The sequence below is a fragment of the Anser cygnoides genome, chromosome 4, assembly GCF_040182565.1.
Source record: "Anser cygnoides isolate HZ-2024a breed goose chromosome 4, Taihu_goose_T2T_genome, whole genome shotgun sequence".
NCBI lineage: Eukaryota > Metazoa > Chordata > Aves > Anseriformes > Anatidae > Anser > Anser cygnoides.
Window position 1 is genome coordinate 50,063,849 of NC_089876.1, and position 18,888 is coordinate 50,082,736.

Below are 18,888 nucleotides of genomic sequence, written 5' to 3' on the forward strand. Positions count from 1 at the left end.
ATGTGAGCAATGTCTGTGCTGTGAATGCATTCCAGGCTTCTTGGACTTTCCTCTGCTGGCTTGAGGTCAGAAATAAAACTTATTCTTGGTAATAGTCATATTAAGCACTCAAACAGCAGGCTGTTCCAGTGAATGAAATGCCATTAACCAGAAGGGCAATGGGAGCACTTCTTGGTTTTAATTTGCTTAAGAGAATGAGATTACAGCCAGAAAATTGTCTTGTCAGCCAGCCAGATATTGACTTCTTGGTCTTTCATTGCCAAATGATCAAGCTTCTCCACTCCTCTGCCAGCTCACTGCAAGAGCCAAGAAGGAAAGCCTGGGCTATTCATTGCTTTGTTGGACGGAATGTTACCTATCAAAGATCTAAGCATTACTTCTAATTTATAAGATCTGAGAATTTGTGTAGGCCATTTTTAATTAAAAAACAAACGAGCTGTGTTTTTCTTGTAGTCATCTTTTATTTGAAGATGATATAAAAGTATGTTATAACTTGAAAGTGAGCAGCGTATTTCTATTTTCTATCTTATCTTGCTTTTAGTAATTAAATTGAAGAGAGTTCAATATTAAATATTAACTTTAATTTAGAAAGCCTGGAAAAGCTGAACTTTGGATTCAGGTCAGTTGTTTTGGTATGAAGTACTTGACAGATTTTGTTTAATTTTTTAAAATGAGGTTATTCTGTGAGCCTAACAATATGTGTAAATATTTGTGTTTTCAAGTGTTTGATGTTCCCAGCTTGTGCCCTCTGTGCTTCCCAACCCTTTTGAAAGCTTGTTGCTTCCAGTTTCTTTGCATTTCTTGATTCTTCTTTCTTTCCTGCTGTAAATCTCTTCCAGGCTGTCAAATTGGGTTAAGACTAGCTAGCAGGCTCATAAGTGATGAAAATTGAGAGAAATATACATCGTGCACAAAAGCCTTCTTTTTTAAATCAGGCGAATAAATTCATTGAAGTAAAAGATGGGATCCTTGATTCAGTTGTTTGATTATGTACTTTCTGAAAAACTAGTCCTTTGGGTCAGCCCTAGATGTTTGTCATTTCTCTGAATTATCTGTTGACTTTCATTGATCAGGTCGGCAAATTTCACCAGTTCCTGTAAAGCTGTTAGTGCAGTATTGAGTTTTCTGCCAGAGTATAAAATCAAGCTTAAAAACAGGCTTTCTTTGCTGACAAATCATTATCATTCCACTCAAATTACTTCTGTAAAGTGATTTTTTTAAACACTTTCCTAGATTTAATTTAATGAAAAAATAATTATGGGTAGCTTTTGAAAAGTGTGTGCGCAGTCAAACCTTGTGCAACTCAGTTTATCACTGGAAGCTGTGCTTTCATCTTGGGCTCTGTCTCTTGATCAGTGGTGACTGTTGACTCCCCTTTCCCTGTCCTGAGAGAATTCTAAATCACTAAAAGCAAAAATGAGGCTGCCTGGCCTTAAATAAACTTCCATTGTTAACAAGAGAGAACCTGCGGACAACAGAAAGTGTTCAGCTTGCCAAAGCCTAAAAAGGAGAAGTACCCAAGGATTTTCTCTACAACACTGTAGCTCCAAAAATTACTTATTCTATTCCACTGCTTAAACTATAAAAATAGTATAATTAATTCCCAAAGCACTTACTATTTTCAAAGTAAATCCAGAAAGCTTTATACATAGCATAGTACAAAACTGACGTGTAGATTCTTTTCTTGCAGTAGCCTGGATAAAGTGTTGTCTTGTTACCTGCGGGCACTGAAACATTTCTAGGGTTTCCTGGAGCATGGTAGAGAAGCAATTCTATCCTTGTGATTTATTTATTTATTTATTTTTTAATTTTATAACTGAGTGAGGAAAGGTTCTGAAAAATCCAGTTGGTTTTCATCCTTGCACTGCTTATAAGCCTCTGCAGGAGAACCTAAAGGAGAGGCTGGTGTCAGTCCTACCCGACTGAAGGCTGGCATGCATACAGTCTCCCTGCACCATCACCATTGTGACCATTCCCACAAACACTGAAGGAGCCCCCTGCTTTCCTCCACCCCATGTTATAGTTGAGCTTAAGTTGTTGACCCTAAACTCCCTGGAGTTATCAGCTGGTTCACAGAAGGACAAATGTCCTTGCGTATACTTCAGTGGCCAGCTGTGCTCTGTACTTGTACTGTGTGTGACTGCAACCTTAACCTAGTAAATAGCTAACCTCTAATAGGCAACATCTTACTTCTTACTCAGCTTGTATGTTCTGTAAGTTCACAGTGCAAGTTAATAATTTCAGAGAGTATGCGTTCTTGCATTCAGTCTCGAGTTCAAACTTTTTTCACATGACATTGAAAACAACATCAAGATATGCTTGGACGGGAACTGCTCTGCAATTTCAGTTTCTTCAGGTGGACATCCATGATTTCTTGATATACTAAAATGAAAATGTAGCATTTCATTGCTTAACTCCCTTCTCCGCCCCCCAAACCAACAACACAACCCCAAGGCATTTGGTGTTCTTGACTTCTGACTTCATTCAGAAGTCTTCCAAAAAAAGCAAGAAGCACACAGTCAGTCAGTGGTGCAAAAAAAAAAGAAAATGCAGAACCATCCTCTCTGGGTCAGACAACTGTACAGAGTCAGCTAAATCACAGCTGTAACACTGGGGAATGTCCTCTGGCAAAACTGAAGGAAACTTGAGGAGCAACTGTCTCTGTCTGTCCTTCAGGCTGTCCTTTATCTGTACAGTACCACCTGAGCAGAGCTGGCAGATGGGCATATGTTGTGCTGCGTCAGTACATAGTCTGAGGTTGTGAAGTGGTCTCTGACAGGCTGCAGAAAGGCATTCCCAATTCTCAACTTTGGAATTTCAATTTGCTGGTGTTGGTGGGGTAAGGACACCAGTGGGTGCAGGTTCCCTTGAAACTGCATGCTTTTTCAAGGCAAGTAGCAGATTTGGGGACACTGCAAATCTGAAGTGGAAGTAGTGAGTTAGAGTTTGTTGGCTAAGGGCAGGTAGCAAAGTGAGTGGTGGCAGTCAAAGTGCTGCAGTGCGTCTGAGCCCTGCAGCCGTTCAGCAGGGGCGTCAGCATCAGGCCAGGCCTGCAGAGGTGGAGCCGAGGTGTGATGTGCACTGTGGGCAGCTGAAATCCGCTGCTTGTGAGGGTGATCGGCAGCCAAGTTTTGCTTTGTCTCTCAAATGTTCTGTTGTAGAAGAATAACTATCAAGAACAAGCAGTGCAGTCATGGTGTTCTGCACTTCAAGTAGGGAGGGGAAAGAACCTGTGGGGTCCCCTATGTCTGAGGACAGCCATAAACAAAGTTTTCAAGAAACTTTTCAAAGTTTTTCAAAGAAGTTTTCAAAGTTTTCAAGAAGTTTTCATTGTTGATTGTTTTCACAGAAACATCCAGCTGATGTGCTTGTCCTGGAATTCCCAGCTGCCTTCTGCACCTCCACAAGTGCCAAAAAGCTTTAGTTAGCAGTACAGCTGAAACCTACGTAGAACTTTTACCAGATTTTGCAGGATTTGGCTGGCCATAAAGTGTGTGGGGCCTTGGAGCTGCTGCTGCATTCATTCAGTCTTCTCCTAGCATCTGAGACTGCCAAGAGAGGTGACAATTTCTTTCCTCCTCTGGTAGTTACTTAAGCTGTGTGTTTGCCCTGTAGCAGCTGCTTCAAGGCCACTAATTCATTTTTATGCTGGCCATCAACCGTGTTTCCACCTGCTCTGGCTAATGCTAGCATTACTGAAGCTGTAAAAGAGAGCATGGTAGAAATTTTACCGAACTAATTTATTTGAATTAGGGATTAAGAAACAGAAAATAAACACGCTTGCCAATCTACAGCAATTGCCAAGTTCATGAAGGAGCAAAAAAAAAAACTTCAGATCGTTATTAAAAAGCGGGGCTGGAGGAATGGCGTAAAAATGTTGGTGAGGGAGGGAAGGCAGAGGGTAGAAACTTTGTCTGACAGAAGTGCTCGCATGTAATACTTGGGCCCTGTACATAGAAGCAGTGGCTGAAAGTACTGCAGTTGTACTACCTGTTGTGAATGAAAAGTTGACAGTCTGGCTGCTGTTTCTTGAACCAGTTTGCCTGAGGCTATTAATCATTTGCAGATTAAATAGATCAAATCAGACAGACAAGCCACCCTTTGGATATGCTGGTCATTAGACATAATGATAATCTGTGTTCAGCGTCACAGAGGAGGTTGTTTTAAAAGGGAGAAAGTCTCAACCCTGCAAGGTTCCCCTGTTGGTTGCTATCTGGATTACCCATGCAGTGGTGATCTTTCAGAGAGGTCAGGTCCTGCAAGATGCCTGAGTGAGACTGTGTGGAGGCACAAGGAGTGCTCTGAGGAAAGCTTGTGATGATGTAGGGACTGGATGAGTTACTCCTGAGCCAAGTTTCTAGACCTGGGGGCTGTGAGCAGGAATACAGAGACACCCTGGGTTTCTACAGGGCGAGTTTCCATCCAGCTCAGTTGGAGTTGGTCAACTCCTGAGTTGATTCCCTATGGATCCACCTTCTGTACCTCGCTATCCAAGGTCTCTGTGGCTTATTTCACCAGCAGAGAAGTGCTGTCTAAACGTGTGGAAGCTGTTCTGGGTATTGTCAGGTTCCTCACCTGATGAGCCCTGTGCAGTGGGGTTGGAGGTTGAGGAGCAGAAGTAGCAATTAGCTCTGCTGGTGCCGGTGGAGGCCACAGCTAATGACAGGCCTGCCTGCATCTCAGCTCCTCATGCCGATACCACAGGACCATGTCTCGCCCTCCCAGTGCTAGGTAGCCCAGGAGACCGTGTAACTCGGCCACTGTGCCCAGCCTTTGTGGGAAAAGCTGCTTTTAATCACGGTCACCAGCGAAACCCCTTCCTGCGTGCTGAAAGCTCGGGAGTGCTGGTGAGTGCCATGCAGCCACGGGTCCCACCAGCTGCTCCTGTAGCGAGCCTCCTCGGCTACTGCCCGATTCCTCCCCATTTCTTGTGGGCTGCCCTTGTCCTGAGCTGTGGTATCATCGGGAAAAGTTCAGTGCTGTTTGGGATCGTGTTTGTTACTCCTGTGTTCATGTGTCAGACTCAGGAAAATGAGTGGAAAGATCTTAGTCTCTTCCTCATTTTTAGAACATTCTGGGCCTGTGCAAGCAGGTGATTAATATTAGTCACATTTCTTAGTACACTCTTAGGAATGTGTGTACATACTGATGTGGTGCTTGAACCTGTTGGGTTTCTTGTGGCATTGCAAGGGCTGATGCGGGGCACTGGTGGGAGAGAGCTGGCCTACTGTCCATCAGGACACTTTGGGGATGGGAGTGATGTTTCACTGGGGTGCTGAGCTCTGCTCGGAGTTGCTTTCAGTGTTGAAAAAGTGAGTTGTTATCAGTAATCTGCTAACTCAGGAGATCAGAAGTCTCAAATAAGGAATGTGCATACTTCAACATGCAATTTTGTAGTTCAAATGCATGAACTTAAGCTACTGTAAAGGTATGTACTCAGTGTTTAAGAACAAATGTTATTTGCTCATCATTTGATAAGCAGTATCTTAAGATTTTGTAAATCGACGGCTGTCATATGCCCAGTCTAAATCAGTCTGCAAAACAACTGGTAAGCTTTTTTGTATTAAGACTGGTTAAAAATTCATAAACAGTGACACTTGATGTTGTTGAGAAATACTCGGTTACGAAACCAAGAGTATGCATTTTATTATACACGAGGAGTTCAGTGTTCTCTTCAACTCTTTGCTTCGTTAACTTACGCTAAGAATATAACATCTGGTTCCACTCTGAGAAGACTATGGAGTTTCAAAACCTGCTTCCCTTTAGTATGGGGTGGATTAAGATCCTGGGAGATTGCCTGCTGCTGTCCTGCCTGGGGTTTTCAGAGGGTGGTGTGCTGGGTTCCTCCTTTCCACAAAAGTTGCTGCTGGTCCTTCGGCAGCTTCACCGCTTGTAGATGTCTGTGTTTGTTGGAGCTGGAGAACTGCAGGTTAGAGGAGAAGCTAGTATAGCAAATGGAGGGATGTACTTGGGGAACTTAAATTAAAAAAATCCCTTGTGACATGACAGCCAGGCATCGTTAGCAGTTATTAGAAATTAAACTCGAGTTCAGTAGACAGCTCATAGACCAGATGTAAATGGTCGCTGCTGTTGGACTGCGTTGGGTTCTTAACTGGGAATCCCCTGTCACAGAGAAACACCCAGTGGTATTGCTAAGTGAGAGTTAGAGCTGTTGGGCTTTAACTGTTGGTGAAGTTAGTGAACAAAAAATCCAGAGCCAGCCAAGTCAGGTAATGGGTAAGTAATAGATCAGCTTTATTCACAGCTTCTAGTCTTTTCAGGATCTTGTGAGTGTGAAAATAATGTCTGTGTGGCTCTGTAACCCATGGTACCAATGCAGTGGTTTAAGGCACGGGATTTGAGGTTCAAAAAAGTATAGGTGCTGGGTCTGGGTTTTGAGCTGTCTGCTGCAAGAATTGGATTTGGATCTGTTGGGGTGATGAGATGAAAGGGATTTCAGAATGCTGTGAAAGAGCAATCTAGAGCTGCTAATGAGGAATGCTAAAGAGAAAGGGGTTTCCAAATTCCCTCAGAATTTGACTGTACAGCTAAACAAGCTCGGATGGCTTGTTCCCTCTACAAGGCAATTTTGCTGGTCTGGCAGAGCGTTCCAGCAAAGTTACACCGCGTGACTTCGCTCTTATGTTCTTTAAGCTTCTGTGCTATTCCTGATGGTTTTCCCTTGTGGATGCAGCTCCGGGTTAGACTGAACCAAGCGAGCTAAGTCCTTCCCCTTCAGGGCAGTGATCCGTTTTATCGGCTGAAGCTGCTTGGTGTCGTTTCATCTTAATGGACAGAGGCAGAGCAGATGGGCTCATCCGGCTGGCCGGCTGCTGGGCAAGGGGGGTCCTGTCTGCTCTTCGTGCCGCGGGCAGCCTCCTGTGGTCTGGATGCGCCTGTGTGCGTGACCTCTGCTCACCTGACTTGGACCATGAAAGGGTCGGCACACCTGACCTTTTAAGATGTGGGGTTGGCTCACTGAAGACTCAGACACTTGCCAGAATAAAGACCAGGTTTTGGCAGTGGAAGGCTTTTTTTTTTTTGTGTCTTTTATGATATTCAGAGCTGCATTTAGGTGCAGAGTGCTGACCTACAAGCAGCCATGCTTCACCACCGTAACCCTACAGGTGCCTCAAATCTGTTTTTTTTTTTTTTTAAATTTGACTTGAAAATGTCTTAGGCATTTGGCGTTCTGCTTCTAAGTGTTGAATAAACCTGCCCATGCTGGATCAGAGCATGTTCTCCAGTAAGCCCATCTGAGATATGGAAGCTGATACATCCCCAAGTTATATTAAAAATAAAATAAATCTTTTCAGAATCCTACCATTCCTTATATGAAGGGGGTAGGGGAAACTAGCCCCAAGCCCAAAAGATAAAAATATGGAGTTATTAAATGCCGCCTGTGTTTCAGGATATATCTGAGCTGGCAAATACATTTAGGCTTGGAGATTGCTCTGTGGAAAGTACTTCAGCATTTTGCTAATGTTCACTTCATTTGCACAGAGGGGTAATCCCAGCTCTGGGAGGATGTGACCACTAGCAGCTTTTGAGGGGAATTTTTGGGTGTGAATTGATTTGGCATGCAAATACATACTTTAGTATGATCATTTGCCTGACAGTTTGGGAATTACTTTCATGTGATCTATTGTTGATGTTTCAAAAAATATTAGTAGATTGGAAGAAATGCTCTGCAATATGCTGCTGTAAGTTCAGCTGCTACTAAAAAAAACCCCACACAACCCTGATTTTTTGCGATCTCCTTTTAAAACAGGAAATCAAATGAGAAAGCCTTTGTTTAAAGTATAAGCTGAACTAAAAGGAGTTGTATGTTGGAAAAAATGTCAGCCTAAATGAATTTTAAAGCTTTGTTTAAACATGATATCAAAGTTGTATATTGGGGTATAAACATTCTTGAAATTAGCTGCGGTATAATCCTTTCCCTTTCCTCATGCTTTTATTTTATCAGCATTTTTTTTTGATTTCTAAATGTAAAGAAACTGAGAAATATGATTTTTCTCAAGTAAAACTGAAACTGTCCAAGCCATAAAGGAGCTGTGCAGTTTTACTTCTGCGAGTACCGACAGTTGCCTCGGCTGTTGGAAAGGAGAACTTTATTTTTGGTTTGTTGTGTGTTTTTGCTTTGGTTGGTTGTAAGCCAGCAATATAAAATGCTTGTAGGCCAGCGATGTAAACTAACTCACTATTTTCTGTTGATTATAGTACTGCCGAGATATTTCTGTTGTAAGTTCTGGCAGCGTGCTGCTTCCAATGCGCGTTGGTTTCTTTTGTTTCTGCATGTGAGTTGTCATGGTAATCAGCCAGCGAGCTCACCAGCTCAGCCCCTGAGGATGCTGATGTCAGTCTGCAACAAATAACCTTGGGAGAGGCTTTTGGGGTTACCAGGGTCTCCCTGGGGGACCTCTAGAAAGCCTGATTTTACAAAGCAGGGATGCTGTTACGCTCTGGGTGATGTTGGAGTCGGTGCGCTGCTGACTGGGTTGGCAATTAATTGTTTTTGGGAACTGATTTTCTCAAGGAGTGTGTGAGGTTTGTGTCTCTGGGCTGGTTTTGTTTTTGTTTTTTGCTTGGCAAGGGAAAAATACAAAAAGTCGAGGGTGGAGTTTGCTGGCTTTCAGCACTCGGGACAGTGCTGGAAAAAAAAGGCTGTGATTCACAGCCAGAATTCTGAGCGGCTACAGCACAATTAAGCTATGCAAAAGTTTTGGTTTAAAAAACAAGGGTAAAATGCTAGTATTCTAGAGAAATTAGGCAGAACAAGCAGTTGAGACAATTGTGGCTTTAGATGCAGACAGATGATAGCAAGTGATTGTGCTGAGATGGCTTACCAGGTTATCCGTTCATCAACTGAAAAATGTTGCCTTCTTAGCCTCTTAATAAATTTACAAAGGTTGTTTGCAGTGATAGGTATAAAATGTTCACGCAAATGGTTATCACAGATCAGCTGGCAAATGACTGCTCTGTAAGGTCACTGTAGTTTATTTGCTTGTGGCTTGGAATGGTTGTCCCTTCCAACAAATGGGATGCACCGTGAGTACCAGTATACAAGAAAATATAAGTTGTGATGTTTATCTTTCACAACAGTTGTACAGATGCATTTGAAGAAGGAAGACTGTATAGCTGTGATGCTGAAGTACTGTGACCTAAGCTTTACAGAAATTCAGTTTCTCAGAAAATGAGTTGTTCTTGCCCACTGCAAGAAAAATTGTGTCAGGATCTCATAAAGACCAAGTCTGGAGCGATGTGTTTCCTTTGTGGTGATTCGTTTGTCTGGTTTGGTTATACCTAGGTTGTCTGGACTCTAGTGCTTGTGGGTAAACTGGTATCATAGGTATCATCTCTGGCTGCTTTGAAACCTGTAGAAGTACCCTTAAAAAAAATAAAATAAATCGATATATCTTAATCTTTCCCTGACAGCTCCTGGGGAATCCTTTAAGCACAGCTAACTGTTTTAAGCTAACCCCCTTTTAAGAGGGAAATCCTACTTGATATGCTTTGGTCTCCTTTTCCTGGCTACCACCCTAGTTACTCTTAGTGATGTCGTTCTTCAGGCTGAGATCCTTCAGAAGTTCCTGTCACAACCAGGAACCACCTAGGAGCTACTTTCTGGTGGTTTACTCTAGTATTCTTGTACATTCAGTTTACTTTCCCTGTTTTTTTAAATAAAATCTGTTGTCCCAAAGTTGCTGGCCTTTATAGTCCTATCTATTTAGATACATTTATAGAAAACACATTTCTGCTACAAGTCATTGTTTAAAAACAAGTTCCACTGTATGTAGTAGCTGATATTTGTTACAAGATTGAATTTCCTCTAGTAGGTTATTGAATCTTATTGCATATAACTAATGGAAAACATGGGACAAATAACACTGTCTCAAAACAGTTTGAGGCCCTCCTTATCATTATTAAAAAAGCAACAACAAACAAACAAAAAAACCTACCCATCGCTAGGAACTGGTGTAACTACAACAAAAAATGTGAATGTTTTTGTGATGAATGTGAAAACGGATAGAACAGCTTCCCACTGTTGGCTATAAATATTGAAAAGGCGCAGAAAGGCAATTATATATATTTGAAATGGTGAATAACTTTAAGTGCCTTTCATAATTATGGACTGTGCAGCGAGTAGGAGAGAGCTTTTGTGGTGAAACCATTTTGTTTGCATTTGGACATGCGACCAAAGACTGAATTTTTGACTACAGAACTTAGCTTTTGTGTTAAGCATTTAATTGTCTGACTTCTATGAGTCTGGAAAGCAGGACAGAAATGCACAGCACTACCCTGTAATTTCCTATGCTCATTAGTTTGTGCACTGACTTCTATGAGATGGCAGGCTTTAATTTCCCGTCTACCCTTTCCATGTTTAACCCCATCGTATAGGATGGTTATAATCATGACTGTCTTAATTTCTTTACTTTATTCGGCTAAAAGCTTCATGACCAGCAGGATATGTTGAATCGATTGTATTAATTTTGAGCTGGTGTTAAAAGTCTGTTCCTGTGGGGTGGGTCATTGAACCTTCTAGTTCAGTCATATATTTGAGACGGTTCTGCTGGCAAGATTGAAAACCAGGAACTGTTTATATCATATGTGAATCTGTGAGGCATTACATGGAAGTAGAGGTTTTTAACCCAGTTTCCATTAGAAAAAAAATGTATAGTGCAAAAATAAAGATAAATGAGATTTTATTTCCAGGGGAGCTTGTTTAAATAAAATATATTTGAAAGACAGGAGGGCTGACTGAAGTGTCCCATTTGAAACATCTTGTTTCTCCACATCTATTTTAACACGATCCTATTGTGTTTCTCCAGCCTCTGAATTTTAGAGGCAGTAATGCAGCTAAAGATTTTTGAGAAGCACGTTTTTGTTCTGTACTGGAAGAATTCCCAGTTAAGACAGACCAGGAAAATGAGAATTTTCCTTTTTCTTTAGGAGGTTTTGGAGTTGTTCCTGATGAGCTTCACGTGTGGGTGCTTCAATTCCAGATTGAATTTGCCTGTTCCTTCTGTTTCCAATTGGGTTTGAAAATTCTTTTCCTAACCCAGAACAAATGTGCCTGCCTTTAGTGGAACTAATAATAACAATTTTTTTGTGTGTCAACAAGTCTAAACAAGATCAATACAGTTTCTAGAGTTCTTTCCCACTGCGTGGATGAAGTAGAGGAAGTGAAGGTTTGTGCTGGGTTGCTGCCCTTCTGGTAGAGGCTGATTCCCAAGCTTAGTCATGCCTGATTACTGTGGAGTAATGTTTTGTCATAGGTTTCCTGAAATACAGTACGTGCTAGTTGAGACAAATTCCTGCAGGTTGAGGATGGTAAATTTTTTCAGAGCTCTGGCCACAAGTTTTAAAGTAACTAATTTAGCATTTGGTGGCTCTAACAGACCTTTAAATTAAAAAGTTGCCTTTCAATCTCAGTCGCCCATTTTGAGTATGGATAAGGAGGTATGTTTTTAGAAACTCCTCCATGCAAATTGTCTCCTCATTGTCTTTGGGAGCTGCAGGTTTGAGGAAAGCTGAGCTAGTGCCTGGAGCAGGCAGTTCAGGAAGAGGCAGAATAAATAGGCAGATGGGTGACAAACTAGGGACAGCAAAGCTGCTTTGCTAACCAGCGGGTGTCTTCCTACCCTCTGTATGTGGCTTTGCACTCCACCTGTCTCCAGTGCCACTTGTTCTTGCTTCCCACCCCTCCACTTTCTACGTTTTTCCTGTGTCAGGCAGAAGAAAAGGGAGAAATTACGATGGCGCTGTGGGATGATGGTGCTTGCTGGAGCAGCTCTGCTGAGCTGACTCCCTGTGCGTCTGTATCAGGAATTTTGAATTTCCTGATGAGCAGCTTGGCTGGGAGGTGGTGGTGCTGCTCCTTCAGAAGGGGAGAACTGTGTTAGGCTGGTTGGTGTTCTTGTCATCCTAGATGACACTTGGAAACTGAGTATATTAAGAATTAGAAATTTTATTCTATGTTCAGACACAAATTATTAGTTGATTGGTTACTTTTTTCCCCCCACAGTTCAAAACAGTATCTATGTAGCTGCCAGTTCAGTCACTTAATTCTGTATTGAATTGGTAAATTGCTTTCTATTACTTTGGCTCTATTTTTTAATGCCACAGATCTCTGTGTAGCATGCTGTGTAGCAGTAGGAATAACGTGCAGAAAAATGCTGCTGTGGCTTGCAGTGAAGTTGAAAAGAATAATTTATCTCAAATTTCAGTGTATTAGTTTGTATTCTGGCTGGCTTCCCATGTGTCAGCACCCCAGCCCTGAATATGAAGGTCCTGATGTGAGGGAAACAATGTCAAAACTCTGTCCTACATGACAAATCCTTCATTTTAATCTCCTCAGCAAATTACTGGTGGCATGGCTCACTGATAAGTCCATGCATACCTGGGCATGCTCCTGCACAGCAACTGTGAGAAAGTTTATTTTTTCTGCTGCCGGGAAGCTGAAGGTAGAGTACTTCATCTTCATTTGTGTACAGCAGGGATTTCGGTATCAGCAGGACTGGATTTTTGTGTCATGCTGTAAGTCTGTTCAGTCTGTACCTGGCTTTGCTCCTGACTTTGACAGCTTAATATTTGCAAGGTGTGAGCTCACTCTCAGAGTAAGGTTTTGCCTTACCTTTTGGTTTTGTCTTGCCTTTGGGTTTGTCTGGGATAGCTGAAGTTGCTGCCGCCCTGTCTGCCCTGGCTTTCCTTCAGAGGCTGTGGTCTCTGAAGGCAGGGCCGTGTATGTCCTCCGGAGCTGCTCTTTGTGAGAGCCTGGCACGTTCGTGCGGACTGGCTCATGTACACAAACCTGCTCAGGAGCAGATGTCTGCTGCGGACACGGACTTTTCTGTTTAAGCTGGATGAGTTGCTGCAGTAGTCTGGCCTGTTTCTTTTGGCAATGCTGGCACTGCTTTGGCCTTAGGGAGCAGTACAGGCAGGTGCTAAATTAATGATAGAGAAATAAATGCTCGGTATAGGTACCTGAATTGCTGAGGGCCAAATGATTTCAGGTGCTGGATGCAATAAAAAAAAAAGGGGAAAAGGACAGGATCCTACAGCTATAAGGAAAGAGACAAGACAAGACTTCAGCAATGTTGGTTTTGATTGTGGCTCACTATTCCTCACTAGGAAGAAAAACTGCGCTTGTTAGTATATGATTTGATGGGGTAAAAAAGCATTAAAATACTTGAAGGGGAAAGAAAGGTTCCATTTTAAGCTAAAATAACCATTCAGCGACATCAAAACTACACGTGCCCCTTCCCTGCTAGCAGTTTCGTAATGCACGTAAACCAGCAGAAGGCTTTAAGGTCCCGCCTTCATCTCCCTGAGCCGGACAACGTGGGCCTCGTGGTGATGTCTCGAGCGGTGCTGAGCACACTGGGGACAGCAGGCGGGGAGCGGCCATTTTCCCAGCAGTGCAACCAGGTGGCTTGGGTGCCATGCTGGGCCTGAGAGGTGTGAGCGGGCTGGGACCGCCTGCACCGTGGCCTCTGCTCGCAACCTGCGTCCTCCCTGGGGGTTTGCTCTCAGGTCCCTCAATCTGAGCTAAAGATGGGTTATTCTGACAAGAGCTGGCCTCTTAACCTGTAGTATATAGTCAGCAGGCAGGTAGTTTGGAGCCTGAGGTGAATATCAGGTGCTTTGAGAAGCTCCTCTTTTTCCCCTCCAAGGAAATAAATTAGGGAATTAGCTTGTATTTTTTTCTTACCCTTTGATTCAAAATGAAACGAGCTATTGTAAGAGTAGGATGAAAGCTTCTCTGCGCTTTCTTTCCATGACTGCACAGAAATGAGCGAATTTCTCACTATCAGAGGAATGAGTATCTCAGACCAGCATTTTGCTTTTCAACTGTGGCAAGGATGATAAACGGTTGAGTTAGGCTGGCAGTTTCACACTTACTACAAAGCGGGATGGAAAAAGTACAAAACTTCGAGGGAGGCTTAAATTTTTCAGTCAAAAGTAGTGAATTTCGAGGTGTATCTATCACTTCAGTAAAGTGAACGTTTCTTAAACTGCTGTGAATTTGGGGGCAATGTTCTGGGTTTGGCTTGTGTAACTGAAATTACCATGTTTGAAACAAATGCAACATCTGTACATAAACAAATGCAGATTTTTATTAGAAATTTGGAGATTCCATTAGAATATTTGGAGATTCCATTGACATATTTTTACAAACTGTTGCCAAGATCTTTATGTAGATCTCAGTTCTTGTAGCAAGATCAGCCAAGTCTTTACATTGTCATTGCAATCATCTTTTTTCAATTGATAAAGTCAGAAAGCAGAAAGCTGGTGGTTTCTCAGTACTTTTTGTATAAATCGCCCTTGCTGTCGCAGAGTGTTTAACCAGTTGTATCGGTTATGGTGAGCTTTGCTCCTTCTGACTTACAAGCTGTTATAAAGTATTCGATTCTTTTTTTAAATAAGAGAAACTATAAAGAATTACTTTCTCTGAACTTTTGATGGCTCAGTCTGCCACCTTGTGGTAATTTAAGTACATATATTGTAAAAACAAAAAATACATCAGACTGCTGCCATTCGTATGCTTTTATACATTCTGGGGATTAGCGTTAACATGCTGTGGTCCTGAAAACTACTTATCTCAAAAGATGTTTAAGTCCCAGTGTTGCTGAATTTAATTGCATCTTTTAAGGATTTTCTCAACTATTCTGCTTAAATATAAAGACAGATCGTGTCCATGAAAGAGAAAGTTCTTTTCCTGAGAATTTTGAATTTTTAGCTTTTTGGCAATTGTCTATAATACCAAAATTGAAAAATTTCGTAGCCTAAGTTTGTGTGTATGTGTGAATTTTTTTTTGGGGGTAGAGGAAAGGTGGCTTTTATTCTGCCACTGTTTCAAACATTCTGAATTTACTTAGGATTTTAAAAGATGTGGTGCAAATATTTCTGAAGGACTCCTGCATTCCATTAACTCACTTTTAATCAAGACGTTCAAACAACACTAAAACATCCATGTTTGATAAAAATGTTTGCTAACTAAACAAAGCATAGCTTTTCCAGAGATAAATTGAAAACAGAGGTGACTAACGGGGATACTGTATTAATCTTTGGATTATTTTTTTTCAAATTGCTTTCCTACTTTTTAATGCTGCTGAACGGGAGTGTGCAGCGCCTACTGGCAGTATATGAAAATATATTCAGTGCTTTTGGCTGGCTCTTTTTTTTTTTTTAATCTTGCACAGTTATGCAGAATTTAATGACAGGGTTGATACTTGAATTTGTTACTTAAATTTCAGTGCTAAGCTTTTGGTGCTAGAGGGAGCTGTTTGCTGTTAGACACCCTGTGGGAAGGTTCTGCCTGAAGAATGGGCTGCAGCTCTTATCAGGAGCTGTTGTCTGATCCAGTGCTGGTGCACATCACCTGCAATGCTGAAATGTCTGTTGGTTTCAACAGGAGAACAAAAGGTCTGCGGATCCCTTTTACCATGCACTTTTGCTTTTACAGCTGTGGGTCCATGTAATCAGGCATCTTCAGTGGTTCTTCTGTCAGGCAGTGAATCCTTCACTGCATGTAAAACCCACGCCACTACAGAGAAACCTCAGTGCCAGCGCTGAGGGCAAAGGGTTATTCTCCTTTTCAGCGCCTGTCTGTTGTTACACAGGCTTGCTGAAAACAACTTACAGCAGCACCTTCTGACCAGGCTTTTGCTAGTAGCAATGGGTTATGTGGAAGTCTGATCCCCAGTGATCCACTCCCAGCTCCCTGGGGCGGCTGGTGGCTTGGGCAGCTGAGGCACTGCAGTGCCACTAGGACAGACGGGCTTGTGGCTCCTGGGGGTCCCTGCAAGACAGCAGCAGACATGAGCTTTTATATGTTTTTATTAGTATAAAATGGGGGTGTGAGGGAAGGTGTAGAACAAACCTGCAAGTAGCTGTTTTTTTTTCCTCCTCAAAGTCGCATGTACAAGGTCCCTCCATCCCAGATCATGCATAATTGTCTTTGTCCTTCACGCATCCTCTGCTCCTCGCAGGAGGACCAAAGCCTCCAGAGGACAAGGGAACAGAAGGACCAGAACAGAAGTGAAGTCAAAGTTTTCACTTGTGCATTTCTTCTGCTTTTTCAAACTGAGTTTTTCCTTTTTTTTAGTGTGAGGAAAAAATCATTCTTTTAGGTATTGAATGAAAGACATTTATTTAGTTTCAACCACTGACTGTAACTCCTGGTGTCTTTGCTTATCTGTAGAGTGGTTTAAACAAGTACAGTAACACTTGTACAATAATATACTAAACTACATCATATTTTTATTTTTCTTAATTAACATTAACTTCTCCTGGGGGAATTCAGAGCTCAAGTCTCCTTCAGAGCATCTCACATGGCATTCTTTCACTGTGCCTGGACACTGAAGTATCTCTGTACTCGCATTCAGTTTTAAATAAAGTTTTCACAGTGACAAAATATTTCACAAATTATTAGTTTTGAGAAACTGCATTACTTGAAAACATATTCTTATAGTGAGTTACAAGGGTGTTAGTTTATTCTCAGCTTTCTGTCAGCCTCAGCTAGTTGTTGTGAGCTACTGGTTTGTTTTTCAAAGAACCAGTTTAAAAAATGGATGGTGAAACAGTATCAAATCCATGAGCCAAAGTTAAATCATCATAGATGTTGTGGGCTGAAATCAAGCTTTAAGTGTTGTAGTGATCTAACATCAGCAAACCCTTGAGATTGATGTTAATACTTCCACAGTTGCATCTTGGGAAGTTTTAGTCTTGGGTGATGTTTTCATCTCTTTATTAATTTTTTTTTTGTGTCTGGGTTTCAGAGTTCCACAGTAAATTTAAAACTAAATGTAAAATTTGTCATGTAATTAGTATTTAATTTATTTTTTTTTGGTTATTTCATGCCAATAATTGACTGTTCATGCCATCTTTTTTCTCACTTAAGCTTGTGGTTTAGCTTCCATTTGACAAAGGTACAATTTTTTAAACATTTACACTGGGTTATTTTGCAGACTATTTTTGCACTTTTTTCTTTTCCCTTGAACTTGAAAAGACTATTTTCTTGTGAGCTTGCTTTATGGAGTAAATGAAAGTTCTTGGGTACACTGGCATTGGGAAGCAGGGCAGTTGCACCATAGCTCACTGGAATTCTGGACCAGGCTTGTTTACTGAACACGAGCAATGACGGCAAAAGCAGAAAGGTTTTCTGTGTTTGAATTTTATGATGTGGTCATTAGCACCATCCTTCCCTGTGTTAGTTTCCGAAGTAGAATCAAAGGTATTCATGCAGGTTGCGTTTGATTGCCTGTAAATGTGTTATTTCCAATATTCCTGCTGCCCGTAACAGGAGAGCTTTAGATGCTTTATAAAAGCAGCATTTTAACAGCTTGTACCAAATTAAAATCCTAATAATGTTTTCCATATGTTTTCAGGATTTGGAGATTGTGTATTCCTATTTACATGGAATGGAAGCCTTGTCTAATCTGCGAGAACATCAGCTAAGGTATGATGCTTTATAAGAGCTACTGCTTATGTGTGGGGAAAAAAGGTTTACACAGTTGTGTAGTAATAAACATTTCTTACAGACACAATCTTCTATTTAAGGTATATTTCATAGAAAGCATGGAAATAATATTTTATTAGGTGTTTGTCACTTGCATTTGACACTCCCATCAAAAAGCAAGAAGATGGCTGCCAGAATTTTTATTATCCTTTCATTTTATTAAAATGGAATTCCATGATTTATATGAAGGAGTACATATTTTTTATTACAGACTTTTTACGGAAGTTTTGAACTTGCATGGTAGTAGGTATAATCAAAGTTGAATACAATAAAGAAAGTGGTAATGTTTCTACTTTAGAATGTTTTCAGCTGAAAATAGTTTTGTCAGTGTTTTAAACTCTTCTCACTGAAGCTTCTTCTATCATGGGTATGAACCAGCCCTGAATGCATGTAGAAGGGCTACATAGAAATAATTTTGAATTGCTTCTGATAGCAAGGTGAGTGTGTAGTGTCTTGCTGCCTCTTGTTTGCGTCTCTCCATTGAAAAAGGCCTACTGAAATCTACTTATGTACCTCAGTCTCCAGATCTTGTGTCACCTTGAGTGTCTGGACAGCTAAGGATTTTGTATTGGAGACGCTCACTATACTTTAGACTGTGTCTTTGACAGACCTGCTACTGTGGTTATCCTTCTTGTTTCTTAATAGAACTTCATACTGGAAGGTTTCCAATGGAGAAGCAAATCAAAGATAAATATATGCTAGTCTGGAAGATTTGTTTGGGGAGCTGTATGGAAAAGTAAAGAGGATAGTCTTCTCCCTGAAAGAGAGAAAGTAGAGCTGGGCAGAGGACAAGCACAATTTACTTTGGGTTTGCCTTTGATATCAAAATTTGAAGCTGAATTTTCCTATTGCCATAGGAGTGTTTTTAACACTTTTTATCAATTTCCTATCCAGACGATGCATAATTCACAGCAAATCCTTGTTATTGATTTAAAAAACGTAAGCGTAATCCTCAGTGACAATCAAAGGCCTGTTAAATTCTAAGTTAGATACTTCATTGTTGCATGAACATGTTCATGATGGCAGACATGACAACATTTAGAAAACAAAAATTCAGTTAAAACAAGTATAAGAATGTTGCTTTGGCCATAAAATAAAATTTCTTCCAGGAACTGTCAGGAATTCAGCTGTCAGGAAAACAGGTGATGGGTTGAATTTATCTGCCATAACTGAAATAACATTTTTTTTTGAAACAGTCACTTTTATTTCATTATTTTTGAAATATTTAAGGCATTAAAATAGTATACATTAATGAAGTAAATAAATAGGAGGCTTGGTAACTATACATTGCTCTTGTGTACCATACCTTGAATTCAAAAGCTGGCTATCACTGCATCCATTTATTACTTTATTGTCCTAACGCTTTC

General features: G+C 41.1%; 1 protein-coding gene across 5 annotated transcripts in view; it reads left to right on the forward strand.

Moving 5' to 3' along the window:
- RAPGEF2 (Rap guanine nucleotide exchange factor 2) overlaps positions 1–18,888 on the forward strand; it is a 183,182-nt gene that overhangs the window by 37,698 nt on the left and 126,596 nt on the right. For all 5 annotated transcript variants that reach the window (XM_048076135.2, XM_066996101.1, XM_066996103.1 and 2 more), the window contains exon 2: positions 17,391–17,461. In XM_048076135.2, coding sequence (XP_047932092.2) covers positions 17,391–17,461 — 71 coding nt within the window. The remainder of the gene's footprint in view (positions 1–17,390; positions 17,462–18,888) is intronic.